Source organism: Capra hircus, chromosome 22, assembly GCF_001704415.2.
Source record: "Capra hircus breed San Clemente chromosome 22, ASM170441v1, whole genome shotgun sequence".
Taxonomy (NCBI): Eukaryota; Metazoa; Chordata; class Mammalia; order Artiodactyla; family Bovidae; genus Capra; species Capra hircus.
Window position 1 is genome coordinate 43,751,329 of NC_030829.1, and position 24,293 is coordinate 43,775,621.

General features: G+C 37.3%; 3 protein-coding genes across 3 annotated transcripts in view; 2 read left to right on the top strand and 1 right to left on the bottom strand.

The window, feature by feature from the left end:
- The window catches only part of DNAH12 (dynein axonemal heavy chain 12), a 171,174-nt gene extending 167,642 nt beyond the window's left edge, over positions 1-3,532 (top strand). Inside the window, exons 73-74 of the mRNA XM_018066673.1 lie at positions 1,896-1,963; positions 3,306-3,532. Of these exons, the coding sequence (XP_017922162.1) occupies positions 1,896-1,963; positions 3,306-3,496 (259 nt within the window). The 3' untranslated portion in view covers positions 3,497-3,532. The remainder of the gene's footprint in view (positions 1-1,895; positions 1,964-3,305) is intronic.
- On the top strand, positions 4,597-20,459 carry ASB14 (ankyrin repeat and SOCS box containing 14). The gene is made up of 11 exons (XM_013973561.2): positions 4,597-4,798; positions 5,373-5,514; positions 8,013-8,057; positions 8,720-8,853; positions 8,952-9,110; positions 11,854-12,099; positions 14,447-14,618; positions 15,077-15,620; positions 17,424-17,577; positions 18,489-18,689; positions 19,413-20,459. The coding sequence occupies exons 2-10, from the start codon at positions 5,393-5,395 to the stop codon at positions 18,665-18,667; spliced, it is 1,755 nt and encodes a 584-aa protein (XP_013829015.2). The 5' UTR covers positions 4,597-4,798; positions 5,373-5,392; the 3' UTR covers positions 18,668-18,689; positions 19,413-20,459.
- APPL1 (adaptor protein, phosphotyrosine interacting with PH domain and leucine zipper 1) overlaps positions 20,378-24,293 on the bottom strand; it is a 33,058-nt gene continuing 29,142 nt past the window's right edge. The window contains exon 22 of the mRNA XM_018067185.1: positions 20,378-24,009. Coding sequence (XP_017922674.1) covers positions 23,863-24,009 — 147 coding nt within the window. The 3' untranslated portion in view covers positions 20,378-23,862. The remainder of the gene's footprint in view (positions 24,010-24,293) is intronic.

Here is a 24,293-nt window from a genome sequence, read left to right on the forward strand (position 1 = left end):
AATACTGAGGGAATGCCCTGGCTGTCCAGTGGTTAGAACTTGGTGCTTTCACTGCAGTGGCCCAGGTTCAATCCCTGGTTGGGGAACTAAGATCCCACAAGACATGTAGCACAGCCAAAATAAATAAATACTGAATTTCCAGCATAGGAAACTAATCAATGCTTAGATTTGTGTGTGTGTGTATGTGTCTATGTAGACAGACAGATAGATAAGAAAGAAAGGGAAAGATTATTTCCCTTGGAGCTCTGCTCTTTAACAATCCATTACTTAGCATAATCTTCTATTTCCAGAGTCAGGGTTAGACTTTCCTATCAAGGAAGGGTTAAAAGTCAAGGAAGGGAAAGTTGCTTAAGAAGGAGCATGAAGTCAACATCACTCATTATCAGAGAAATGCAAATCAAAATCACAATGAGGTACTGTCTCACTCCAGTCAGAATGGCTGCGATCCAGAAATCTACAAACAATAAATGCTGGAGAGGGTGTGGAGAAAAGGGAACCCTCTTACACTGTTGGTGGGAATGCAAACTAGTACAGCCACTATGGAGAATAGTGTGGAGATTCTTGAAAAAACTGGAAATAGAACTGCCATATGACCCAGCAATGCCACTACTGGGCATACACACCAAGGAAACCAGAACTGAAAGAGACACGTGTACCTCAATGTTCATCGCAACACTGTTTATAATAGCCAGGACATGGAAGCAACCTAGATGTCATCAGCAGATGAATGGATAAGAAAGCTGTGGTACATATACACAATGGAATATTACTCAGCCATAAAAAAGAATACATTTGAATCAGTTCTAATGAGGTGGATGAAACTGGAGCCTATTATACAGAGTGAAGTAAGCCAGAAAGAAAAACACCAACACAGTATACTAACGCATATATATGGAATTTAGAAAGATGGTAACGATAACCCTGTATGCGAGACAGCAAAAGAGACACAGATGTATAGAACAGTCTTTCGGATTCTGTGGGAGAGGGTGAGTGTGGGATGATCTGAGAGAATAGCATTGGAACATGTATATTATCATATGTGAAACAGATCGCCAGTTCAGGTTCGATGCATGAGACAGGGTGTCAGGGCTGGTGCACTGCGATGACCCTGAGGGATGGGATGGGGAGGGAGATGGGAAGGGGGTTCAGGATGGGGGACACATGTAAACCCATGGCCGATTCATGTCAATGTATGGCAAAACCCACTACAATATTGTAAAGTAATTAGCCTCCAATTAAAATAAATAAATGTTTTTAAAAAAGGAGCATGAAGGTGGTTCTACAGAGATGGTCCTAAGACAGGGATATAAGGAGAGTTAGCTGCACATAGCTCATGTGATTATTTCTCTCTTTCATTTTCTTCATTCTCATGATATTTCTCTTAACTTACTTTTTCTCATATATGTATTCGTCTTTTCATTTCTTTCTTCCTTCCATCTTATAAGCAAACAAATATGCAATGTAACATAGGAAAGATAAACTACATTTTCTAGATAGCTCTATGTTCGAATCCTGACACTGGCACTTAAGAACTCTGTTACTGTGAGAAAAGTACTAAGCCTCTCTGAGTCTCCACTCTTCATCTGTGAAATAGGAATTGGAATGGGGCCAAGAGTATTGTGACGGTCAAATATAACAGCATAGTGTCTGCCTCATGGACATTACTTTTAAAGTGGCAGTAATTTATATTTGTCCACTATTTAACACATTACCTTTCCATAATTTTCTTCTGTTTTTCTCAGTTCTTCATTGCCTTTTACTTGGTTTTGTTTTGACATTTTTTCCCTGCATATCTCTGGTCCTCTCTTATATTAAAAGCCAATGTCTAAGTCACAATTTCTAAGATGCAGATTTCATTTTACTTCTAATAAACATCTATCAATTTCTCTTCACAGTGGATTGCTTGCTGAACAGTACCCCAAACTTCTGTTTGACCTGATGCCCATCATATGGATAAAACCAAGTAAATATATTTCTAACAAAACTTTGTAGAGTTGTATGGAGCATAATGATAGATATTTTTAACTGCTTTCCAAATAAGTCTCTGCTCAGACTTATTAGATTTGTTCAATTATAGTAAATACTGATTTAATCTTTATATTGGGACTATATTGCTCCCCCTTTTTATGTTGCATTTTTATTATTTTATGACTATTATTTTGCCTCTTTTTGCTCTTATCACATGGGATATAACATTTTCTTTGCCCCTCCCCTTCACTTCTCCAAATCTAGAGCTTCCCATCAATATTTTGATTCTGAAGTGCCTTTGTATACATTTTAGAGACACAGACAGGTTTGACATATAGTCTCCAGTTATTGACTAGAATTTTCTGGCTATAAGAAACTCCTAGGCCTAGGAACCAGCCAGGTGACCCAAGCCTCTAGGGGTGTAGACCAGCTTTGCCCCCTTGTAAAACCTACTTGCTTCCTCCTTTTTGCCATCATTATTTTCCCACCAAATGTGAACAATGAGCCTCAAGGCTCATTCTTTTGTCCTTCCTCTCTATTTTTTAAAATTCTCAAATAACTGTAAATGAAAACATTTACAAATCACCCAATTACCACTCAACCTATTGTTTTTATTTCTAAAGCAGTTCGTTTATAACTATGATGTGGCCTCAGTTTAGAAAGATTCCTGATATCTCATATCTGGCTTTGCAAGAATTGTGTAGAGATTATTTTTGTGAGTTAGTGTATATTTCCGAGTAATAACCTGGTGAAAACTAATAGTAACTTCAATTTCTTCTAATTTATGGATTTCTTATATTAGAACTCTAAGCAACTGTGTTTCTCTTTTTGCGTCTCCCCCATTACCCATGGTGTGTTTTGTTTCTCCGTTTTTTTAAAATATAAATTTATTTATTTTAATTGGAGGTTAATTACTTTACAGTATTGTATTGGTTTTGCCATACATCAACATGAATCCGCCACAGGTATACACGTGTTCCCCATCCTGAACGCCCCTCCCTCCTCCCTCCCCGTACCATCCCTCTGGGTCGTCTCAGTGCACCAGCCCCAAGCATCCAGTATCTCCTAAGTCCTCTTGAGTGTTTTCATACTTGCTAAGTGATCAGGTCTTTAAAATCACGTACCATATTGAAATCACTCACCTTGTTTCACAACCATTGTTATATGCCACCTATGAAAAAAGAAAAGCCAAAAGAACAACTTTAAAATATTCAAATATCATAATCGTGGTCTGAGATTTAGTACTGGTCATTTTATTACAGGATAAATAGTTGTTCTTTTAGTACCAGTGACTGTTTTCCCTTTATCAAATGACTGTATTTCCTTTTTTTTTCAAGCTATAAAGTCTAAGATCGTGAAGTCGAATGCCTATGTCTGTCCTCTTTACAAGACAAGTGAACGTAAAGGAACTCTTTCCACCACAGGACATTCTACTAACTTTGTCATTGCAATGTTGTTGAAAACAGACCAACCTACACAACACTGGATCAAACGTGGGGTTGCTTTGCTTTGTCAATTAGATGACTAAATTGGACAACTTAATAAAACATCTGAAACAAGTTACAAAAGATATTGCCTTTGCTTACTTGAAAATATATACAAGTATCTTGGAGTAATTCTTTTAGGTGATCTTTGTGAATGGTCTTACATTGTTCTCCTCCGTGATACGCCACTCTCAATTGGAGTACAGCCTTCCAGATGGATTCTTGAGATCACAGACAACTGTGAAGAAAAACATGAAATGTGTTTTGGAGTCATATGGAAAATCTTTGAAACTTTTATTTAGTTCCTTTTTTTAGTTTGATATATATGTGAAAAACAGATTTGGGAAGACTAGCTGGATAAAATTTTAACTAATATCAAAAACTATCTTTTTCACAAGTGTTAAGTCATTTCATCAGCTTCAGTAATAATTTACTTTCTATTCAACTATTGTGATTATACACAAACATTTAAAATACATAAATTGTAAATAAGGAAAACGCTGAAACAATTTCAGAACTAAACCCCTTCTGTCTTATTCTTAAAACGTCAGATCCATATTTCTCACAGTACCCCTGTGACAAGGAAAGGAAACTCAAAGCACTGAGGCTGACAAGCAAAGGCGGTAAGACGACTGGAGGGAGATCCTGCACACTGGAGGTGGTATCATGCTTCTTGGCATTTGCTTCACATTTAATTGGAAATGCCAGGTGGGCTCTGTGTAATTTTTAATAGTTATTATTCTTATTATTTAGTATGCAATCATAATACTAGTCTACATTATCCATTTTTAAACATTTCAACAAAACAAACTTATAGTCAAAATTTTATTATCTTGTGTGGAGTTAATTCCTTCTTTAAGATTCCCTGGATATTTTAGGCTGCAGCTCTGTAATTCAAAGAAAATGTAGGTGCAGCTTCCCAGTGGATCAGGACCATAGGGACAGTCATTTTTGATAATTCAGTCAGAGCAAAATGTTTGGCTTCTCTTCCATGAAAAATTGATTCTGGTTTGCCATGGCTATGTGCATGAGTCCTCAGAGGAAGAGTTCACCTCACACGGTTAACCTCCTGCTAAAGCATTTTATTCCAGGAATGAAATGTTTCATCTTTTAAACTTCATGGATACAGCAGTGAAGTAAAGAGACCATGTTTCCAAACAGAGCTAAACCACATGTAAAAAACAAAGGGAATGTGCCAGACTGTCTTATGATCAAGTATTTATAGTAAAGCTATTAATGGAATAGTCACTACTGGGGAGTGGAGATCCTAAATATAAATGAAAATTCTGATGTGCTAATCCTTAACGGTGAAAACTTCAGTGCTGTCCTAGAGGATATAACAAAAGGTAAAACGTCTTTGGTATGTGATCAAACCTATTCTATGTTAAACCTGAAGTGTTCTTTTAAAGCCATTGAGATATTGCCTAATAAAATAACTGGGGCTTTCCCCCACTATTCCAGTTACATGTTATATTATGAGAGCACATTTATTCCTATAACATGTTTATTTTTAATATTTACTAAAATATTTTTAGCATAATACTCACTGCATGTAGGAAAGATATTCTTTTGAGTGAATGCTATAATCACTGAGAAAAACTCATAAGCTAAGTTTAAAATAGAACAATATGAACATTTTCATCGTTACAAAGGTACTGACTTAAGTTTTATGTGAAAACTTGTGTTACCTGAGTAAGCTTTTAAGTAGATGGTTACTCATGGAAAATTTCTAATTTATGTTGAATCTGTGGAGTTTTTGAAAAATTTGTAAATGAATATTTTGTGTTCTAAATTTTGCATTTTTTCACTTATCAATCCTATGATTTATTCTAGTTTTCTGAATTTCATTTATAATTTTTATTGGTTGATAATATGTTTCCACAACTGGAAAAATATTTTTAATTCATTTTGACTTTAAAGTAAATCTGTCTGCATTCCACATGGATAATTACACCAGTGATGAAGACATCGATGATGACTTTGACACCCAGCTCATCATTCAACAGAGTTTACAGGATATTCACAAGCCAGGAACTGCACAGCAGTCACCTGAGGATGAGAGGTAATGGTATCTCTTTGGCAATGCATTATAGGTATTCAACAGTTGAGACTTGTCATAAGCATGATGCTAGTGTTATGACAAAAACAGAAGAGAGAGTCAGAACCCAAGGAGCTATCGTTTAAATAGTATCTATGAGACGATGTCTGACCAGACAGGAGAAATTAGAAAATAATTCAGAATTTAATTAGGCAGTAAAGAAAATAGTTGGAGAAGGTTAGTTACAAATATGAGTGAGGCGAGGCAGACTGGAAATCAAAACGGAGAAACAGATGAGAATTTGAAGGGCTAGAAAACCCTAATGCATCAAGGAAATGTATAAATCCAGCGAGACACAAGTTATTGTCAGTCTTAGTGGGGTGGCTGCGATAGGGTAAAGTCTTAATTCAAATCGGAAGGAATAATTGTATAAACTTAAACCCAGAAGAGACTAACCCTTCAGCAGGGTGCAGATTCAGAGTTCTGATAATGACAGCGCTAAGAAGGGACCCCATGGACCCCGCCTCTTATTCTGTCCCTTTCAACTTGTGGTAAGATGTGATGGTGACAGCTATTGCGGTTGGCTGTCTGCAGCCACGCACACCTAGTCAAATGCTGTCTGGCTGGTCAGCAGTTTCAAGCCCCTGAGTAGTTATCATAAACCATTTGCTTGGGATGATGACCTCTATTTGCCTGCTGGAGGTAAAATGGGATAAATGTGTTTTAACTCCAAGAGATTTTAAAATTAAATATAGAGATGTTGAAGTTTATCAAACCTAGAGTTGGGTTTTTTTATTTTTTAAAGTAACACTCACTTGGAATGATTGTGTGCCACACTTTTGAGCATTTCATAAGTATTAACGCATTTAAATTTTAATTCTCATTACCTGTCTATGTGGTAGGTACTATTATTATCCCCACTTAGAGGTGAAGAAACTGAGGCATAGAGAAATTAAGCCACTAACCCAAAGTCACAGAGCTAGTAAGTAAAGAGCCAGACAGCCTGGCTTCAGAGTCTTTGTTCTTGATCACACTATTCCTACACTTTTGTGTTAAATTTAGAAACAATCTTTAAAATAATCTTTAAATAGTTAAAAGTTTTATAAAGAAATTGGATTTCATTGGATTACCTGTTGTATTAACCTTGTGATCAACTTTGAAGTCATGATTTTACATTGAAAGGTAAAAGAGATTTTAATTGAGTATTGAAATGTTTGAAAGAAATTAAGGTTGACTACAGTTATAAGATTAGATTTGAAAGAATTGTATGATACTTAGCAAGGTTTACTGATTTGATCAGGTATTTGAAGGAATTAGGAAACAAGCATATACTTGAGACAGGAAGAATAAAACGCTCCCCCCCAACAGAAAGATGTCCAGTCCTAATCCCCAGAATTTATGACTGTGTAACCTTACATGGCAATGGAGAATTAAGGTTGCAGATGGAATTAAGATTGCTGATCAGTTGACTTTAGGATAGGGAGATTATCCTAGGTTATCCAGACAGGCCCAATGTAATCACAAGGGTCTTTAAAAGTGGAAGAGAGAGGCAGAAGAAAGAGATCCTGAGAGATGGCTGGGGAGAAGAATATGGCCCAACATTGTTAGCTTTGATGATGGAAGAAGGGGTCAGTGAACTAAGAAATGCGGGTGGCCTCTAGAAGCTGGAAAAGGCAAAGAAGTGGATTCTTCCGTAGAGCCTTCAGAAGGAACACATTGACCTTGGTCCAGTAAGACCCATTCTGTACTTATGAACTGCAGAACATAATAAATTGGTCTTATTTTAAGCCACTCCGTGTGTGGTAATTTCACACAGCTGTTATGGAAAACTAATACAATGCTAAATCACTAAGTACAGTTTTAAATGTTTAAGAGAATTTGATTGACCAGATTGTAAGCAGGACAGATTGTCTAAGGGAATTTATTTTCTTCCAGCTAGGTTCATTGAATAATCAAAAGAAAAATGGAAAGGTGATAATTGTTACTTACTAGATTTAAAAAATAATGTAAGATCCATAAATTGTTCTTTAAAACTTTAAATATTTTAATAAAAATATTACTTAAAAAAAACTGCTAATAATGTTTTTTGAGCACAGATTCTGACCATGAATATTTTTAAAAAATCTTACACCATGATTATTTACTTTAAAAAAAAATAATTTTTGCTAAACTCAGTGACACTATAGAGTGGCCATTTAAATTTTAATGTGATAATATGACATTTCTGTCCTAGACAGCTTTGATTCAGTTCAGCAAGTATCGATTGAGGGCCAGCTGTGATCTGGGTTCTCACAATTCTTGCCCTAAGGAAACTGATGAGGGAGACATATGAGAGAGGAGCTTCTTTGGAGCACATAAAGGGTTATGCTACATTTTGAAGTATTTCTATTATGCCTCAGTTATGGCCTCATTATAAGTTTACTCCTGGTTAACTACTATTGCCTTTATCCTTTCCTTTTGCTTTATATCCTTAACTTTTTCCCTCAGTTTTGGAATTTCACATATATTTTTTTCCCCTGCAGCTTTTTGAGTGCTTACTATAAGAAGATAGTTGAAACAATAGAGACAGTTAAGTACTCTTCTTATTCTATCCCCTTCAACTTGTGGTAAGATGTGATGGTGACAACTAGCAGCATTTTCCCTGAGTTCAGGAAGCCTAGAAACAGGATCTCCCAAATGCTGAACACTGTGGAGTCCACAGCTGGTTGTCAGGAGTCTGATATGGGCTTTCCTGAGAGAAACTACTTCAGCACAACTTAGCAAAGAGCTCCTGGGCTCCTCAGTGAACAGAACTGTTTTCTGTATGTAATAAGATGACAGGTATTCACAGACCCAGGTGATATGGAATGCTAGATGAAAGACCTTACCACTTATTTCCCTGCATGTGTGTTAGTACAACCTTTTGTGACCCCATGGACTATAGACTTCCAGGCTCCTCTGTCCATGGAATTTTCCAGGCAAGAATACTGGGGTGGGTTGACATTTCCTTCTTCAGGGGATCTTCTGTACCCAGGGATCGAACCCAGATTTCCTGCATTGCAGGCAAATTCTTTATTGTCTGAGCCACCAGGGAAGCCCTTATTTGCCCTATGCGATTTACATTTGTCTTTCATAAAAGGTGGTGCCAGAATTTCATTCATGCCCTAACCTTGATGATGGAATTCAGAAGCAGTATGGGCTGCCTTGTATGTGTGCCAAATGTGAATATGTCCTCATTTGACATACTAATAGGTAAGGAAGATGTATTGTCACAGTTGACCAAGTACCATTCAGCTTTTGATGAAGCAGATGAGATAGGCTGGCTTCCTCTTCATAAGGCTGCAGTACAATTAAATAAGAACATTTTGGAAATCACCCTGAAAGGTAAACTCCCTTTACAACTCTTCTTTGATGCTTCTGAGAAATAAGTTTAAAATTTATTTTCATATTTTAATCTGTGTGGTCTAATGGATTTATTTCAGCCTCAAAACTCAGTGTTTGGGAGCAAACCACTCACAATGGTGAAACGCCACTGTTTTTGGCTGTCAGCAATTGCCTCTTAGAAAACGTCAGTTTTCTCCTTCTCAATGGCTGCAATCCAAATGCCAAGAATGTCGAAGGCAATTCACCTCTTCTTACAGGTAAATTAACACCTTGGCTCTGGAGAACGGTCTGTGGCCTGTGTCTCCTCTAGACCCAGGGGCTTCACAGGCGCAGCTTTTTGGTGCATAGTTGCAGCACTGTCACTAGTCCCAACTGACCACATGTCGTATCTGACTCTCAAGAAGCTTTGTATAGACTGGCTTGTGAGGTGAGGCAAAGTGTCTGCCCGATTATGAGCTGGTTGTTTGCCTGATACTGCAGCTGAACAAGTTAATCTTGGTATAAGAAATATAGAAGAGGAGCAGAGTAGGAAGAAGCAGCCAGTGTTTGGGTAAAGTCAGCAGATTAAATATGAATGACTAATTTTGCTGCCTCCTGAGTCTTCAGGAGAAGTACAGTTCATTAAATGTTTTAAAGGGTTAAGATACAGAAGAATGGGAAGACTGGAAGAGGAGACAAGAGTAACATGATTTTTAAAAATCAGAAGAGCAGATCAATGAGTAATAAGTGACAAGAAAGCCAAATCTAAAATTGGAGTGGGGAAAGCCAAAAACCAGTGCAGTTGTATCAAAAGGCCTGGAAACTGTTGGCTATAGTTACCTCCTGGAACACAGGGATGAAGAACAGCAGCTAAAATAGAAAAATTGATTGAAAACTATTAAGAAACCAGTACTCAGGTGTCTAGATTACTTCTCCCAATCTAGCCTGCTGGGTCAGATTCCTCCCCTACCCCAGCAAAATTGTGGAGGTTTGTTCTCTGAATAGTGTGAGCAAAGGTTCTCAGGACTGGAGATTATTAGGCAAGGGCAGGAATACTGGATTTGAGATACTGGAGGAAACAAACACAAGCTGAGATCTCCCAGCTCTCCTCCACCAAATTCTAGAAAGCTGGCAACTAAAACTTCACCCTCCAAGAGAAGGCTTCTCTGATCAGCTCAAGGAGAAAGAACTAAAAATAGTGAAATTGGAAGTTGCCCAACAAATGGCCCAGGCATATCAACCTTCAGTTAAGTCAGTGTTTAGACTTTCCAATCAGATTTTTAGTTTCCAGTTCTTAATCATGAGCAGATATCCAAGGACTATCTGAGAAAAGTCTCCAACAAACAAAGATAAACAACTTGGAAGAAACAGATTATTTAGGGAAAATAAAATGTAAGGGAAAGTTATCATTAATTTTCTCAGAAAAATCAATGAAAATTTATAAAATATCAAGACACTACTAAAAAAGAGAACAAAACATTCTTGAAAATTAAAAATATGGTAGAAAAATTTAAAAATGCTACAAGATAAAGTTATGTAAGCTTTACATAACTGAAAAGAAGAAGAAAAGACATGAAAAATAGGAAAGAAAAATAACTAAGAGAACTAGGATGACCACTGAAGAAGGGCAACATGTGAATAACAGAAATAGTAGAAAGAGAACACACAAGGTGGTGGCAGAACGCCATCAGTGAAACAAGTCAAGAAAACTATTTCCTAAAACAAAGGGCATGTGTTTCTAGAATGAAAGGGCACAAAGTGCCAACTCCATGATTTTGAAAAGACCCAATACCCTTGGGTACTCCATATTTCTAGTCTTAGAGCAATTATAGCTCTTTATATTGGAGAAGGCAATGGCACCCTACTCCAGTACTCTTGCCTGGCAAATCCCATGGATGGAGGAGCCTGGTGGGCTGCAGTCCATGGGGTTGCTAGGAGTCGGACACGACTGAGCGACTTCACTTTCACTTTTCACTTTCATGCGTTGGAGAAGGAAATGGCAACCCACTCCAGTGCTCTTGCCTGGAGAATCCCAGGGACGGGGGAGCCTGGTGGGCTGCCGTCTCTGGGGTTGCACAAAGTCAAACATGACTGAAGCGAGTTAGCAACAGCAGCAGCTCTTTATATGGCACATTATAAACGGTGGTGAGCAGAATTTATTCTGATTCAGTGTCTGACACCTAGCAAGATTCCTCAGACACAGTTGGGGCCAACAATTAGTGAATGGATAGGGAGATGGATAAATTAAGTTCTAGAATCTTAAAGGACTAAAGATTATCATCCAAATGTGAATTAACAGCATAAATGCAGAAATACCAGTTAGAGAATTTGGTTTACAAAGTGTGAGGTTAAAAACGATTTCCTAATTATAGCTTTTTTTGTTTTTCTTTATGTAAAGCAACTACAAACATTCCGGGGGCTGTACTGGATACTTAAATTCCTATTTTCTTGAGAACATAAAGATGATACATGAAAACCTTGTTTTTCAGCCCATAAGTAGCCAATGCTGCTACTGCTGCTAAGTCGCTTCAGTCGTGTCCAACCCTGTGCGACCCCAAAGACGGCAGCCCACCAGGCTCCCCCGTCCCTGGGATTCTCCAGGCAAGAACCCTGGAGTAGGTTGCCATTTCCTTCTCCAATGCAGGAAAGTGAAAAGTGAAAGTGAAGTTGCTCAGTCGTGTCTGACTCTTTGCGACCCCATGGACTGTAGCCTACCAGGCTCCTCCATCCACGGGATTTTCCAGGCAAGAGTACTGGAGTGGGGTGCCATTGCCTTCTCCATAAGTAGCCAATAGACAATGAATAATTGGTCATGACTTAAAAGCGAGTAGCCCATATTGATTAAAACACTATTAATATGACTTAATATGTGCCTCATTTTTTTCCTAAGCACAAATTGTTGGCACATGGCGGGGCAGGTAGGAAGAACTCCTTAAGAAGCCTGAGGGAAACTAGCTGATCAGATACTCTGGCCTGAATTTCCTGTTGAACATGACACCTCCCTCATTTCCAATTTCCCAGCTGTTCTACAGGACTCCTACGATATGGCCTCCTTGCTGATCAGCCATGGAGCCAATGTCAATCTGTTGTGTGCCAACAAGAGGACAGCACTCCACGAAGCAGCCAAGCTGGGCAGACGGGACATAGTGGCGCTCCTGCTGGCTTCCGGGGCACACCCTGACCCACAGAGCTCCTACGGGTTCACTCCTCTTGCTCTTGCTGCCCAGAGCGGACACACTGAAATCATGGAACTCTTACTGCGGAAAGGCAAGATTTTTCTATACAGTCAGCACACTTTTCCTAAAGGGTAACATGACCAAAGTGTTCTCTTCACTGAGAGCTTCAAAGTAATATGTTAACATTTCATTTAAGCTTAATTTACTATTTCATGAAAGTACATGTTAATACATTAGCTACTGAAAAAAAACCTAAAATAGGGATTGAATACTTCTTACTTGCTCTGAAGTAGATTCCCTGAAATTACTAGGCTGCAGATTACTCTTTTACTTAATGTTCCCTGACCATGTTAAGAGGATGGTTGCTTTCTGTTTAGTTTTTGTGTGTGACTGTTCTTTTTTAGATTCATAGAATGAAAGACTTCACAAAATCCTCTATATGTTTTCTCTGCTTGAGCTAAGTGATGAGGCAGTCCAATCTGTTACCAGATGAATAATTAGGAAATTCTTCCTGATTTCTTCTTTGTGAGTCCCAGTTCTCCTCTCTAGTAATAAACAAAACTCTGAGAGAAGGGGAAAGAAGGCAACTTAAACATGTTGACTACTTTCTCAGCGCCAGGTATTAAGCTGCTTATTTTGCCTCAGACAATCTTCTGCAAACCCTGTGAGGTAGACATAATTCTCATTTTACCCTTGAGAGAAGTGAGGTTCGGCGATGGTACCAGTTGCAGGACTTCCCTTCAACACATCCTCTCCTGCCACCAGCGCTGTAGCTATGGACATCTTAGATCCTGGTTTAACTCACAGAAACCCTGACTCAGAGAACTTTGGCATTTACAGTCTTTGAGGAGACCCCCCATTGATGACACTGTGAGATGAAGCAGTGTATTATCTAAAGCTCTTGTTCAAAAGCAAATCTTTCCCAAGATTTCATAAAGTCCCAATATTAGAATTATCTTCTTTATTCTCCTCCCCATTTGTGTCCAGAAGCCTTATTTCTTTCTCTAACAACAGATGGTCCTGGTTTCCCATTTTCTAGACTGCACAGAACAACTTTCTGCTTTTTAGACTTACCTAAATCCTTCCTATCATATAAGGAGAGGCTAGTTCTCAATCAATGGCCATAAGACATGTCAGGTAAAATGTTATGAGTGCTGTCAGAGATGGCTCAGGTTATTAGCTGGAAAAACAAAGTAAACACTGGATCCTTCATCTGCACAAAAAGAGCAACCTTTTGTGTAGATCATTGATTAAAATATAAAGAAACAAGCAACAGATTTTAAATCCTTAACCTTTAAAAAAACAAACCAGTATGGTTTGACCTCAGTGAGGGAGCATCTCCCTTAGGTAAGCCCCTTTACAGTCATTTGCACATGGCTACTAAATAACAGAGCCAGGCTTTGACCCCACAACTGTCTCATTCCAAATCATATTAGTCTACCACCCTGCATTGCTAGACTGGTAGCATAGCATCATCATAGATATAGGCCCTGGCTCTGGTCCACCTGGCATGAATCCTGACTACCTTGCTGACTAGTTGTGCATCTCTGGTGAAGTCATTTAATCTCAATGAAGCTCAGTGTCTTCATCTTTAAAATGAAGACGTTCGCATCTACTTCCTAGGGTTGTTGTGAAGTTTAGAAATTACTATATACATAAAGGAACTAGTACATAGTGAGTACTCATTATATGGAGGCTTATTAGACACTTCTTAAAGCATTCTAGAAATGGGGTTCTGGAGCAGCCATTTTATATTCTAATGATTATGGAGTCCACACTAAGTTAAAGTCACCATAGCTTTTTTTACAGGAGCTGTGAAGAGGACCAGAGTGTCCTCCTTTTCTTTTGTCCATTCAAATGCTACTCTTTGTTGAAAGCCTATTTTACTCAGAGGCCTTCCAAAACTGACCCAAAATTCCTTTCTCCTTCCTTCACTTCCTAGTCCCACTTACAACCCCAGCCCCACTCACAGCCCCCGCCCTGAGATCTTCAAGGAGATAGCCTGTGTCTATACTCTTATTCCCCACACCATTCGCAGAGCACTTAACTTACAGGGTACTGTACTATATACCCTTTTAACTATCAGCAGTCTCCAACTTCAACTAAGAACAGCTAGTGTCTCTTAGTATGCACAGTCTCCTAGCAACAAGTTAAAACAGAACAAATACCCTTTCCACCATAAGATCCAATTAGATTCATGGTGACATAGTTCAACAGGATGGTTAGTGCCATCTTATATGTGTGTTATGAGGTAAGCAAGCTTCTGTATGCAGGTCTGAAAATAAAACCTATAAAATTATTTCTCGTGGGATTCTTAAGTTAGAAAACATGTAACTTATAAAATTACTCTGAAAGCCAGCACGTGTATTTATACTTAAGAATACTTAAGCAGTACAGTGAAAAGACTCTTCGCATAACATCACTCTTTCTCCTCCTAGGAGCTAATGCTCTTGGTCAGGCCTCTGACTCTTCTTCCATCTTACTTGAAGCTGCTAGCGGAGGAAATCCAGACTCGGTGACTCTCTTGCTAGAGTATGGAGCTGATGCCAACGTCCCTAAGAATTCAGGTCACCTGCCCATTCATGTAGCAGCTGACAGAGGTCACTTGTTGTAAGTTCAACCACACTATTGCAAATAGAAATAGTAACAGCTATGGGATTGGGGGGTGGTTTCTGGGAACTTGATATTCTTTATCTGATCCTCCAACTTCAACACCCCCTTTTATATTAAGAAACTCTGGACCAGCTAGGAATTGGTAAATTCAGATATCCTCTATAGCCACTGAAGAGACATAAAACTATCTTATTATCAGGTCACTTGGCAATGCAGGGAGCCTTGGGTCTCACTGACTGGGATAATTTTGAATTTTTTATTTAGACCTGTAACTTTACCTGGTATTAGAGATTTTGCATGCAAGAACTATGCCTTTTTTTTTTTTTTTTTGGTTGAGGTGTGTAAATATTACCTGATACTAATACCACCCAGTGCCAGTATAAAGCAGTTACAAACAGGTCAATGCTGCATCTAAACAAAAAAAAAATTTAATGCACTTTGAAATTCTTTCTCAGAGCTCTGAAGATTTTGGTTCCTGTTACTGATTTTGCTGCCATTAAGCGGAGTGGCATCAGTCCAGTTCACTGTGCAGCAGCAGGAGCACACCCCAAATGCCTGGAACTTCTCATCCAGGCGGGATTTGATGTGAATTTCATGCTCGATCAGAGAATCCGCAAACACTACGATGACCACAGGAAGTCAGCTCTGTATTTCGCTGTATCAAATGGTGACCTCGCTTCAGTTAGGCTGCTTCTGAGTGCTGGAGCTCTGCCTAATCAAGACCCAGTTAACTGCCTCCAGATAGCCCTCAGAATGGGCAACTATGAGCTGGTAAGTCTGCTGCTACGGCACGGGGCGAACGTTAATTACTTCTGCAGAGTCAACCCTTTACATTTCCCATCGGCCCTGCAATACACTCTGAAAGATGAAGTCATGCTCAGGATGCTGCTGAATTATGGGTATGACACAGAGCGATGCTTTGATTGTCCTCATGGAGACAAATCTCATCCTTTCTATGCTTTTGAAGGCTGGACGTCTACAGTTATCAAAGATACTATGGTAAGTACACACCATAGCAGCTGTCACCCTGTGTCGTTATTATTGGTGGCCCTGAACTACAGCAACAGATAAAATTCCATTCTTTCCTGAAGCTCTGGTTGGAAAGATTTTAATATGATAAATATATGATAAACCTGATGACAGAAAGATGAAAAAAGTACAGAAACAGTTTGGAGAAAAAAGTGATTTAACTCTACTCGGGGAATTTCACAAATGAAGCAACATCTGCACAAGGTTGTGAAGAATGATTGCAGCCTTATATGATCGCAGTTATGCTTTTTCTTTGAAGAAATGAGTTATCTAGCTAGAATGTTTCTGAGTTCCCTGTACTCTAGGTTTTTGACTCTAAACCATTTGATTAATGATTTTCTTTTCTGTCACTTTCTGGTGAAAAAAGAATCCCAGTAAATGTTGCTGACTTTCCTCTTCTTGAGACATTTTTCTCTTTGCTTTCATCACACCAGTCTCCTACTTTCCCCCTGCCTAACTGGTCACTTCTGTTTTCCCCAACTTGAGCCTTTCCCCTGATTTTTCAAATAGTTGCCACCCTTCAGACCTCATCTCAAGTGCTACCTCTTTAGAGAGGCCCTTCCCTACCGATCTTATTTAAGGTAGTTCTGCTTCCTAATCATTCTCTTTAATGCTTTTATAAATTTTTACCAGTTTATAAAGTTTTATAAACTTTTACCAGTTTCTAAAATTCTTTAATATTTCACTGATTATCTGTCTTCCTTACAAATACATGAATGTAAGCTTTTGTTCACCACCTTCATCAGCTTACAGATCTATGCTCAGAGTAGATGTACTATAAATACTTGAATTCATATTGTTAAAATCTGAAAATATAATGAAAAAATCTTTGGATCAATTCTGAAAAATAAAAAGCAAATATTTTAATATTGTATGTTACTTTTAGGTTATAATTAATGAATGACTTGGTTAATTTAGGTAATATGTCATCTTGTATGGCTTCCTGACTTTTCATATAGTATTATTTGCCTTCTTACATGGGCATCTTTTATCTTGTCTAAGGACATGTAAGTCACTTAAAGGTAGAAACTATCTTATGCTTCAAGTATCAGGGTGGGACTATGTTATGAATGATAGAAAACCCCAAATGAAGGTGGCTCTAATAAGATGGCTTATTCCCCTTTCATAAAGGCAAATGTAAACAGCGTTCTAACTGGACAGTTCCATGATTCACAGGAGAAACCCGCACCCACACTGCAGTGAGCCGGCTGGCTGGCAGGAAGGAGTGCACACTTTTGCTCTTCTGTAACAGCATTCTGGGAGTTGCTCACACTTCCACTGACATCCCATTGGCTAGGACATAGTCAGGTGGCCACGTCTAGATGCAAGTGAAGCTGGAAAGGTAATCTTTATTCAGACAGCAGTGTGGGCAAACAAAAGGGATAATAAATATTATCTAACAGTCTCTTTTAAATCCTCATTGTATCTTACAAAGTTCAGGAGAGTTAGTAGTAAATATTTTTCCCAATGATCCCTGGAAGAGGAAATGGCAACCCAATCCAGTATTCTTGCCTGGAGAATCCCAGGAACAGAGGAGCCTGGAGGGCTATAGTGCATAGCGTTGCAAAGAATTGGACACAACTGAAATGACTTAGCATGCATGTATGCATTTTTCCCAATGTTAAGAGTCAAGAGACATTTTCTTGTTCAACACCTTCGTTTGTAAATGAAGAACCTGAAACCTTTGGTTCCTGACTCTGAGTTTAGTGTTCTTTTGATGACTATGTACTTAAGGTTTTCATTTACTTTCATGGTTCTGATTTTCTTCCTCAGTTCTGTGAAGTAATAACTTTGTCGTGGCTGCAGCATCTGTCTGGGAATGTTGTTCGAGTGATGCTGGATTATGTTGACCAAGTTAGGATCTGTTCAAAGTTGAAAGCTGTGCTCCAAAAACAGGGGCTCTGGTCAGAAATCCATTTTATCTTGAGTAAGTATCTTTCTTGAACATTCTTACCAAAAAATACTAATTGAACTCTTGTTTTGCAGAACATTGTTCTCTTCAGTTAAAAGCCTGACCTGAAGAAACCAAGAAAAAGACTATTCCTACCTAAAAAATGTTATTGTATGTACTTAATGTGTACTTATTAACCATTTCCCAATAGATGAAATCTGTTACATAAGTATTATATAGGTAGATAATATTTTTCTCTTGATCCTATGGAACACCATAGACATAGGAATTAAAAACTATGAAATGGGGCTTCCCTGATGGTCCAGTGGTTAAGAATCAGCTTGTCATTGCGGGGGACATGGGTTCAATCCCTGGTCAGGGAACAAAGATCCTACATGCCGATATGCCGCAACTACTGTGCTACAACAAAATGAAGATCCTGATAGTTGCAAAAGAGACTCAGTGCAAGCAAATAAATAAATAAATAAATATTAAAAAAACAACAACTATGAAATGGCACTAAAAACTAGGATGAGAAAATGCTAAGATCTAAGACTCTAAAGGATAGTAAATGACCCTTCAAACAAAATTGTTTCACAGTAGCACCTAAGTCAAACTAAGAAGAATTTCTTTTATCTAATTTCCCCACGGAATCTTTAGTTTTTAGCCTGACCCCGAGGGGCAGGACAGGGGTTAATACATGTAGATGTAGGAGCTTTACGTCTTACAGGCCAGACCTACAATTGATGCCAGTCTTTGGACTCTAACATGATGTGGTCTGAAACCATAGCTAAAAGATTTGCAATGAGAAGTGAAAAGCTACTTCCCAATTTGGTCACAACAAAGGAAAATCTTGGTGGCTTAAGTATAAAATACATTGGCTAAGATCACTGAAAAATCAATCAATTCTTGTTCCTTTTGGATAATGTGCCTGTTTTGCATTTTAGCAAACCCTCGCTCTCTGAAACATTTGTGCCGCCTCAAGATCCGGAAGTGTATGGGACGTTTACGCCTGCGTTGCCCCGTCTTCATGTCATTTCTTCCATTACCCAATCGTCTGAAGTCATATGTCCTTTACAAAGAATACGACCTTTATGAACAAGGAATTTTCACAGGAACCTGGTAATCAAACTATTCTGGATGAAAAGGTACAGATCTGCAGATGTCTTTCTTAAAATTTGACTTGTATTTCTCACTTTACCTGGCGACTAAAATCTCAATGCAGTCTAGGTTCTTCAGAGAGTCACTCTGAACACAGCCTCTCAATAGATGGCTAGCATTCTGAAAGGCAGGTTTATAAAAATTATACCCAACGTAAAAATTTCAATTAACTAAGATTATCAGTTCTAATGCTATATTGATCTTACATTAAATGTATGAATTCATGTTTTTATATGCCCAAAATAATAAACGCTACCTGACAATTCAAGATAATTCTTAATAGTAATACTTTTTATAGAGAAATATATATATAAAATGCCTTAGTGACTATAGTGAATAAAGTACTGATCCAAGTACATGACCCTAGAAATTAGCTGTTCCTGTACAGAAGTCCCAAGACCAGCTTAGTGTCTGTTTATGTGTAGAGTGCAGTACCGAGGTAATTCAGCTGAAAGAGAGGCTTCAATTGCAGTTTCATCACTAATGGGATACATGAATTCCTTCTTCCCACAAAACCCTGGCTAAGCATTACCATTTATTGGTTCATATGATCACTGGAATAAAAAAAGTGTTTTCAAATGGATGATGGTTTATGATTTCTACACTGAGCCCAGTCCAGCAGACAGAGAGGAGTGGCTCACTGGTAGAAGCAGTTATAGATATTAGTTTACAATTTGTTTCTATATATTCTGTGTTGCATTTAAATACAGGTTTCTGAATGTGGAAGTGAGGAAAGAAACTGAGAAGACATTCATTCAGCCACACCTGTATACCGTCATATGGCACATCAACACAGAGAACGGAGGGGCAGCATTATGGCCACAGGCCCAGTCAGTTATAGCTTGACGTTTATGTGTTCAGTCTTAGCATACTTTTTTTTTCTTTTTTTGCATAATACGGTCCTTCTTATGGAAACTGAAGCTGTATGATTTCTTTCTGATGTAGGGATTCATGGCTATATAGACTGTTTCAGTAAGTACAGACTTAAAATTACTTTTATAATATAGTTTTCACATAGAAAATTTGTAAAACTAGCTGGCATGAATAGTTTTTTATTTTTTTTTAATCAAAGTGTGGTGTCTGTTTATAAATGAGTGCTAGATTATATGTATGTTCATATACAAATATGTTTAAGATATACATGCACCTAGATAAATTATATAATTCTAAAGTTAATTTCATCTATTCCCTGGACCTCCTACGAATGTACACATTTCATAAAATTCAAAACAAATTAAAACAGAAACTGCCAGTAGAACAGAACTTAGTAAATGTTATAGGGAACCACAGAGAGCACAGCAGATGTATATTTATTAGTATTACAACTACAGGCCCAACCCACGTAAGCTGGCATACACAATAACCTGGTCCTTTAAACTATAGGAATTCCTTTGACTAGGACCAAGCACAGCAAGTATACACTGTAACATGTCTAGGGTAATTACTGAAAAGTCCCTTAATTTTTCTAAAAGTCACTAGATATGAATTAGTACTATTTCCTCATGAGTGACATTCCCTCCCCACATTTTAGTTGTTATGGGATTGCAATAGAGTTAGATGTGTAATGGTATCATAAAAGATTAAGAAAATGTCCATTTGTTTTATAAGCATCATTTGAAATTACTCGGAGCAATAAAATTCAGAGTATATACCAGATATTTCATACAAAAAAGACTATAAAAAATCATGGACTTTATTATACATTAAAAATCTCCTAACAGCATATTTCCTGAAGCCTTATCAGGAATACTTATTTTGACATAATGAAAAAATAAGTTTTCCACTCCACATGTATACCACCATTACGTAAAGTCAGGTTCTTCAAATTTAATTCTAAAGAGAAATGTAGCATAATTTGTAATTGCATATACATGATTAATAGTATCAGTGAAATAAGAATTAACCAATTCACTTACATTACAAAATCACCAAATATACAAAGCGGTTTTGCACATTAGTTATAACTTACTCCCCGGTTCTCATATTAACCTAAGTAAATTACATATGAGTACAGCCACAAGAGATTAGTTAAAAAGTATAATATAGTTCCAGTTTCAATTTTCTATGTATTATTAATTACTATGGAAGGAAAAAAAAAAATCTCATGAACGAAGAGTAAGCCAAACTTGCTAAAAATAAAGTCAAAGACTTGCTTGCTACAATCCGTGTGTTTGAATATTTAAAGTACAGTTTGAATGCTTGGGACACTGTTATCAAAGTCAATGTTAATATTTTCATTTTATTAATTTGGGTGACAGATTTTGCAAACCATAGGCTCTTAGACTGTCAGCATGTATGAGGATTCAACTCAAATACTTGCAGTTCCTATATATAACTCAAAAGGAACTCAGATGCCTTTACTATACATGATCACATGTGACATAGAATGGTATGAACACCCTAATATCCTTTTCTCAAGCATAAAAGTAACATAAATTTATAACCTCTATACTGTGGAATCTGAGAATTCTTTTGAAATTAAACACAAGGAAATTGAAATTAAACACGTGACTATAATCATTATAGTCATGGCAAAAACTAGACTGGGGACTATGTTCAAGATAACAGTTTCGGTTCCTTGTTAGCAAGTTTTCTCAATTTTACAAGGGGGAAGGAATAATTAGTTTGCTATCTATTGACTTCATTACCATAGTTATAAAAGTACTGTTGACACAGGGAGCAGAGTGCTTCGCAGTATTAGGTAGACTTAATTTCTTTCCTTCTAAAGAATCCGTTTTGTTAATGTCTAAAAACCATTAAATGCAAGTTTGAATCTGAGAAAGATATCCCAAAATCTAATGCCGTTACCACCAGAGCATCCAAAAGCTTGAAGGGATTTCAAAGGGGAAGAAAGATCAGCTTGAATGTTATGCAGAAATCCATGGGGAGCCTTCTTTAAACAAAACATAGAATTTATTAAAGTTGATGCTTAAGTATCTGCCATAATGGACATAGTTCGCATGGTTCTACAGTAACGAAACAGAAGCTGAGTCACCTAACATTGCTAAGCCCACACATGACTTCTGATTGGCACTGGAATGCGCTCTGGTCTGACCTATGTGCACGAGCGTGTTGTTGTAGAAATTCCTAACAAGATATGACTTAAGAAAAGCCACAGGTTTATCCAGCATCCCTAAGTCTCAGTACCTTTACCTTTCATCTACATTTTGACCGCTTTGCTACCATGCAAAGCACCAGCCTGGTTCACACTGTCTCCTAATGCTGACCACCTTCCTTGCGTGGTGGCTGACAAGTTACACCTGAACTAAGTGAGGTGGCGACCTTGTAGTATAAACAAAAGACTTACTGAGACAAAAAGCTTACTAATCCTCAAAATGGTCTTAAAAGCAGGATATGCCATGGCTAACCGAATGCTGATCACAGAAGAAATTTCAATTTCTACAAAAAGGAATGATGCACAGACTACTGTGAAAGCATTCCCTTTAGCAAGGACAAAATAAACTCTTTTCAAAAAGTATTCCATAAATTTCTACTTTTTACTGTATGTTTTGGTAACATAAGGCTTCAAAATAATGATTATTAAGTAATCATTATTCCCATTTGGTACATGGCTAAAAAAACACCACAATCCTATATATAATTATCTATTCCATTCCTAGAGAAAACAGTGTATATACATTGTAAAACAGCTGAGAACTATATGCCATTTCTAAATCAGAACTAAGAAGAAAAAACTATATGTCAAATAACAAAATGCTTTTTTCCTTGTAAAATTAGTGGCTAATCTTTTGAAAATTTTAAATATATGACTATGTAAAATATTTTATTCAATATATTTAACGTGGCTATATGTACTTTTACATGTGAAACACAGGAATATAATTTCTATCAGCAATGTTAAAAATCCAAGTTAAAAAAAAAATCAAGTTCTGTCATAGAGTTAGGCAGTAGAGAAGTGTCATTTTAACCTTGGCACCAGGTTAAAATCCTTCCTGGGTTGACTCTCCTCAACCAAGCACTCAATTGCTTTTCAGGCTTTCATGGAATTAGACCTTTTACTATACTCATTTAAAGAGGATAAGTATTTACAATAATTAGTGCAAATTATTCTCTGCTCACATATTATTTGCCTACACGGATATAAAGTGGTGATCAGCATTTTATAAAAACATGGAATTATGAAAATACTGTGAGTATCAGTCTGAAATTTAAAAGATTACATTTTTAAACTAAATTCTAGGAATTTTTACTTTAAGCAGGAAACATAATTGCTATAGAACTTCTTTCTAAATGTCCCTTGATTTTCAATAAAAATTATTTCACACAATGCAGAAAATACAATGTATTTATCCTGTAACAATCTTTACGTGTTAAATCCTAATCTAAAACTTATTTGAACAACAACAAAAAAAATTCCCTTTTACTAAATTCCAAAATCTTATTTTAACCATTACTGCTCTGCAGCAATAATTCAAGTCCCAACCTGAGAACTGAGAATGTGATAATAAATGCCAAGGGCTGTAGCAATCTTGAAATGAAGACACTTAAGCTTCTTTCCCACTGGCATCAGCTGTACATCAGAGAAATGCAAGCAATCCAAGAAAACGCCCTGAAATCTACAGTACCACCTGCCACAATGTGAAACTTTAAGTCTAAAACCTCTATTTTGTAAAAGTCCTATTGCACATTTAACATTGTTAAAATATTGGCAAACTTGAAAATTTTTCTATGTAAGGATTTTAAACCTATTCAGTCAAAAGCTTCCTCACTGCCAGCAAAATGTTCCTAATGAAAGAGAGGGAGCATATCCATGAATATCTGAAGCTGAAGAATAAATGATTTCTTATGGTCATAGCCAATTACAATGCAAGGTAATAAGTTCACAATTGGGAGGAAGAAAAGGCTTAAGCAACTGTAATCCCTCAGCAATCTACTTCAGGGATATGAACAGGTTTCTTTGAGACATGTGGAATTTAAAGTTACTGCATAGTATATTATTTCTAAGGGAAAAAAAAAAGAATCAATGCAAACCTAAGTTATCAAGGTCAATATTAGTTTAAAAAATGAAGTTAAACAAGCAAATACAAATTTTAGTCTCCTTGATAGTTCAACATTGTTGTTACCTTGTGCCATTTTACCACAGAAATTGTCAACAAATTCCAAGGGGGGAGAAATATCAACCAAAAAGCAAGGATAAGTTTATGCTTCTGACTCTCTCTTCTTTCCTTCTTCTCCCAAATCACTTTCTTCTGACTGGCTACTGCTAAGGACAACAAACTGCCCCTCGCTACTGGCTTGGTTTGGTCTACTGGAAGCAGCTATCAACCGACTTTGTTCTTCTAAGTCCTATTGGAAAAGACAGAAAAGAAACTGAGTTAATTTATATGCAATCAAATGGAAAACTAAGCATTACATACTTGAGAGTAACTTCCATACGTCTGTCATAAATATGTATGCATAATTCTGGCAACTCACTGAAAACAAAGACTACACAAACCAATGTTAACACCGAAGTATATTTTGACACTGTTCTAGAAATCCTATCAAAGTCAACATTTCATCATCTGCATTTTTACGGTTAACAACTTACATTCAGGCCATTATTAGCTCTCACTATAAACTAGAGAAAG